The 5836-nt window shown below is 29.2% G+C and overlaps 1 protein-coding gene and 2 non-coding genes across 3 annotated transcripts in view; all 3 read left to right on the forward strand.

Annotated features, from left to right (window-relative positions):
• Positions 1-200: 200 nt before the first annotated feature.
• Positions 201-282, forward strand: Trnas-gcu. Its single transcript has one exon. It is a non-coding gene; the product is annotated as a tRNA-Ser (tRNA).
• Positions 283-2564: 2282 nt separating this feature from the next.
• LOC108572575 (sodium-independent sulfate anion transporter) overlaps positions 2565-5836 on the forward strand; it is a 14537-nt gene continuing 11265 nt past the window's right edge. Inside the window, exon 1 of the mRNA XM_017934836.1 lies at positions 2565-2610. Within this exon, the coding sequence (XP_017790325.1) occupies positions 2565-2610 (46 nt within the window). The remainder of the gene's footprint in view (positions 2611-5836) is intronic.
• Positions 2958-3039, forward strand: Trnas-aga. The gene has a single exon. It is a non-coding gene; the product is annotated as a tRNA-Ser (tRNA).

Genomic DNA, 5836 nt, shown 5'->3' on the forward strand with positions numbered 1-5836 from the left:
TCCTTCATTGAGCCGTAATGATTGAGTAATACAAATGCTGCAAATAAATATTAGAGATTCTGTCATCTGAGAGAAGAATATTTGGAAAATGTCAGAAGTAAAATTAGTGGTATAGTGTACAAACTATGTAGAACATGTATTTATTCCATTATAGGAATACTGTAATTAATATGAAGTCAATAGAAAACGGGTTGTCATCGGACGAGGTGGCCGAGTGGTTAAGGCGTTGGACTGCTAATCCAATGTGCTCTGCACGCGTGGGTTCGAATCCCATCCTCGTCGATTCGCTTTTTGTTACCTTGTAAAAATGTCCCAATTCGTAAGGCACGTGCAGGTGTGGAGAAAGTTGCTAAAAAAAATTGAGACTGTTTAATGTCCGAGGATCAGGAGTCGTTGAACCTTAGAAAAAAGTAAATTACACAGAAAGAAACTGTTTGTGTGAATTAGAAAACGTAATTATCTTTATAGTATTTCCAATTACAACTGTTAACATTTTACTATAATTCAGTAAAACGTTGTTAAACGAATAAATAAATTTGTTATAGCAGTATGTTTAAAGAATTAAATTTTATTTTAATTAAATGTATGAATTATATGCTTGGTAATACTGTAAAGATATTTTTCCTTATTTATTGAAATTCGTTACACTTTTTCAAACAATATTTAATCTTTTTTATCGTAGCAAACTCCTCATTGTAGCAAAATAGAAATTACTGTAGTATTTTTAACCAATGGAAATTGAAACAAATTTAAGTTTATTTATCATAAATGGGTATTTGACAAAGATTTCTACCTGCCCTTTCTCTTACATATACAAGGTGAGAACGTTTTGTATTTAGAAACAACAAAATGCATCAACAAACTTTGAACATGTGAATAAATCCTTAATATTCACGAAATAGTCAAATCTTTTTTATTTGTTTATAAGTGTATAATGTCCACAAAATGTTATAACCGAATTTATTTGTTAACTTGTTAAATATGCTCTGCGGATACAGGTATTACCGTCAGTCGCTTCTTGGTGTTTTACAATCGATTATGTAATTGTGGAATGCGCTTCGTATTCGATCATGAATTTTTTTTACTAAACGTTCTGGAATGCTTTAAGTTAACTAACATCCATATTTGAATAAACATTTATGATTAGAAACAAAGTAGAATGGACGGAAACGTGTATATATGAATGTAAATACATTCACTAGTGAGTGAATGAATCTCCTTAAGTCTTATGAATACGATATCTTGAAAAACAATCAAATCCATAAATACTTGGCGAAGTAGATTTTTCTTATCGTATTAATGTATTCATGACATAAAGCATTGCGCATTAGCAAAATGGTTAATTTTAAATTATCATACAAGCAATGATCTACTTGTTTGATGAAGCATAACATTGGTAGTTCGTAGAATTATACGTTATTTCCTGTTACTACATTGTAACGCAAATATTATTGACTAAAATATACATAATCTGTTTTTAAACATTAGTCCTTTATTGCGTACGATGCTTGTTAATGAAGAATTAATTGCTACATGTAGATTAAATTAAATATTAATTCATGGTGTCAGTATATGAATATAAAATTATTAATCATAAATTAATTAGAATGAGATTTATTGTTTTCGTAGAAGAGTTATTTACCTTTGTTATAGCATAGAATATGTGTATGGGTGATAAATTGTATACGTGTAAGTAATAATTATGCATAAATGAGTAAAATTAGCACATTAAATGAAAATATTGGCGTAGTACTATCTAATAATGGCTATTCTAATGTTAGTTAATACAAATTTTGAAAATAGAAATAAAAATTTTTATATTTAAAATTTCCTAATAGATATTAAAAAACTAGTATGGTAATGTACGATGCGCGTGTATCGATCGATTACTTCGAGAAATAATGACATTGTATTCTTTTAATGCGTGCTTGTTGAAAAATTTCTTGAGACAATTATTTTGTAAATTGTTGCGAGTGCGGATATCGCATTGATCAAGGCTATCGAATCGATAAAAACTAGTAGGTATGATCATCTATTATAGCGCCCTGTCAAGATTAGATTTATTTGACTATTTAGTAGCGCTTCTAAAATAGTTATCGATTGCCGCTAATTCAAGGTATTTCTGTTTCTAATCTATGTAATAATTAAAATGGCTTTGTCATTTCCTTGAAAACTATTTTAGTATTTTTATGTAAACATATGATATTGATTTCGGATTTTATTTATAACTTTAAAAAAGAAAATGTACCGTTCAGAAATAATGTGAACAGTTATTGTATTATGTAGTAAAAAAAATTATACTTAATAGTTTTGTCGTTAGTGTAGGATGTGTTATTTCATGACAGATGAAGCAATTCTCTTATGTATAATGTTCGTGGCATTGTGTATACACTTTCAAATGATAACACTGCATCAACAATTGTGCTTAATAATCATGTTCTGTTTTATCGACATTACCAGTTCTCTTAGATTACATATTGCAATGGAAGACTTTTGTGTTGAGCGTACGAAGGTACTTAGCTGCTTTGATACAGTATTCTATACAGTATTCTAGTTATGTAAAAATGTCATACAACAGAGGAAATATTGGGGAAACGACACCGCTATTGAGTAAGTTTTACTTTCAAAGTTTCAGTTTATCGGTAATTACATTTACAGTATTATAACTTGATTCATTCTTTGTTTCTTTACGTTTTTCATGTTTCACACAACGGTTATATCATTTTTACTATATCATAGACGCCTTCAATCATGTAGAACCCATGACTCAGTGTTATTATGAAGTTACAACGTATTTCCGTAGACATATGATGATTTAATACCGTGACTAAAGGTCATAATTAATTTAAAAGTATAATAAATGATATGATAATTCATATTTATCTAATAATTGCTGTAATAACATTTTCATATATTATTACCATCCAAATATTTAATAATAGAAAATTGAAGGCATAGCAGTCGTGGCCGAGTGGTTAAGGCGTCTGACTAGAAATCAGATTCCCTCTGGGAGCGTAGGTTCGAGTCCTACCGGCTGCGGTTGGAAAAATTAACTTTTTATTCCTAACATTTACAATTAAAGAATCATTACAAATGAATTAAAGAAATAGTTTAATAAACAATTTAGAAAAATCATTTGGTCACAATGATTTTGCATTTTTATTAATAATGTAAGCTAAAGCATATTTGATTATAAACTGTTTACATAAATCATTAAACATTAATGAATAAAATTATATCTTAGATAAATGTATCTGTACGATATAATATCGTCATGCTTCCGATATTGTGTAATACTATAATGGGTATCTAATCAGAGAAGGGCACTTGCACACTTGAACGTTGTTTACTTTTGTCATGTATGCATTTTTATAACAATTTTTATGTGCAAGTTTGTCGTGCAGAAATTATATAAATAAGACTTTTTGTGAAGCATAAAAGGATACAAAGAATAAACGATGCTACATGTACATAATAAAGAGAAATCAATGTAACATATGTTGTTCCCTTTTTTTTTTTTTGTAAATTTTATAACAGTACGCAAACTTTTATCTTCGGTATGTACGATGAATTTTTAAGTATATGACTGCGTGATAACACACGGAATTTCCGTGCTAAACAACCAATACAAAGATAAAGAATTACTGGAATATTATGTTTTATCTTTTTGTCTGCTTTGCTATGTCTAAAGATAATTACGATGAAATTAATTTGCAATCTTTTCTTTTTATACGAAATACTTATTTCTATTCTCTAGTAAACATAACCTATAGGTACAATAATTAACCTCCTACATAATAAGACATTTGTAGTTTTTGTGTATTGGTGTTGTCAATATACCTTGAAAAGTGAAAATTTTTATATAAGTAATTATAAAATTGTTTATAAAATTTGAAATTATAATATATAAATATAAAACAATTATAGTGCCTTAACTATATCAGTACTTTTCTTATTTTATTCCTCTTATAGTCTTCTGTGGTTATTTTTCTCACGAATATGACCATTATTTCGAAATGTTCTGGAATCATTTAAGTTAGTGTATATACAAAGTATATTCAAAATTTTATCTTTTAAATTCTTTATTACTGGATCAATTATAAAGTAGTTCAATTAACGAATGTAATAGAGTCATAAACGATCTTTAAAAGGTTATTCAAGAAGAAGGCAGGTGCTTAATGATAAATGTACATAATTAAAACATGGTTATAGTTGTCTGTTTGCTGCCAAAGTAAAATATAACATTGAAGAGGATGATTTCGAATTTGAAAAGGCAGTGTATGTAACCGACCGAAGACAATATTCGAAGACAGTATTTACAGTGGAATTTTAAATGTTACACATTTCTGATTGCATAGTATCATGGCTTATATTTTATTACAATGTACGTACCGTAAACATGGTCCAAGACTATTGCCTGTGTTAGTTTAACATTCATTCAACGTCATTTCGAACCTTTAATAAATTCTGATAATTTTATTAACCAATTGACGATCGATGTTTATTTCTAACAAGAATTCTATGTCAATTTTTGTAATTATTGTTAATTATTGTAAATAAATATCCTTCGTTTATTTTATTTATTTTAGAATTGCGTGTCTAAATATTGTTCCAATTCATAAACGTGCCAGATCATATTTGTTCTCTGATAATACGTTTATGTATCGTACTTCATTTTTTATCTAATTTTTTTATTAAATTCTGTTGGTTGGCTTCCCATCGTAACTCTTTCGCCGGTTTCGTTTTGCCCATTTTTACATTTTACAACATCACGTAATTATACTTTCTTTTTGCAACATAACAAAAGGTCATGTAACATTCTGCTTTGCAATTCTATTTTATTGCTCGCAATTCGCAAAAGGGAACTGAAATAGATGTACTAAAATATGTACATAGTGAAAATATCATTGGATATACAGGGTGGGTCAAGTAAAACAAACCACCTAATTATCCTCTTTAGCTACGGTGGTACGAGAAAAAAAAATTCTTATACGTAATATTAAATGGTTTCAAAAGGTGGCTAAAATGGAGGAAACATATTTTCGATGGAAGAAATGGTAAGTTTCACATTTGATTAAAAATTTTAGAGTCCAAGGTTATTTTGAGGTTATATTATTGTGCACGTTTAAATGCACAGAAAAAAATATATATGTACATTCATGTGCAAAAATATAGGTCATCGTTGAAAAAGAAAACAGAAAAACATGCTATTATGTAAAAAAATTTATCTTCCATAATATTTAAAACTATTTAAATTACGTATAAAAATGCTCTCGTACCACCATTAGCTAGGGAAGATAATTATGTGCCCTATTTTACGCAGCTCAACCCTGTATTTTATGTGAAGTTAATCTGTTAAAAAATTAAATTAAAATAAAAAATTCGAAGCGAGTTTCTATACTATGCCTTTTTCTTTTTTCTACGTGAAGAAGTTATCGAGCGTCGCTGATCGAGGGTTACAGCAGGGATTTCGCGAACTTAAAATGCATTTCCACTGTTGTTATTAAATCATGTGATCTGTTATCAAGTGGAATTAGTCAGCTCAACCGATAAAATATTCTGAGGATATCAGAGTATCTCGGCGAATAAAGAAATTTTCTCTGTGGAGTGTCAGTATATATACATGCCGGTTCGAATCAGTGTTATCTACAGAGCCGGGAAAATCACAAGTTAAACGTGCTATCTGTCCGTTGATCTTACATCTGAAAATTTATTCCTCCGAGACTCGAGACTACCGTCGTTTTAATTATAACTGTACTCTATTAAGCGTGCCAGTGTGAAAGCTGTGGACGAACAGTGCAAAAGAGTTCACCGGTGATACTCTTCGTGAGTCACT

Source organism: Habropoda laboriosa, unplaced genomic scaffold (genome assembly GCF_001263275.1).
Source record: "Habropoda laboriosa isolate 0110345459 unplaced genomic scaffold, ASM126327v1 scaffold147, whole genome shotgun sequence".
Classification (NCBI taxonomy): domain Eukaryota; kingdom Metazoa; phylum Arthropoda; class Insecta; order Hymenoptera; family Apidae; genus Habropoda; species Habropoda laboriosa.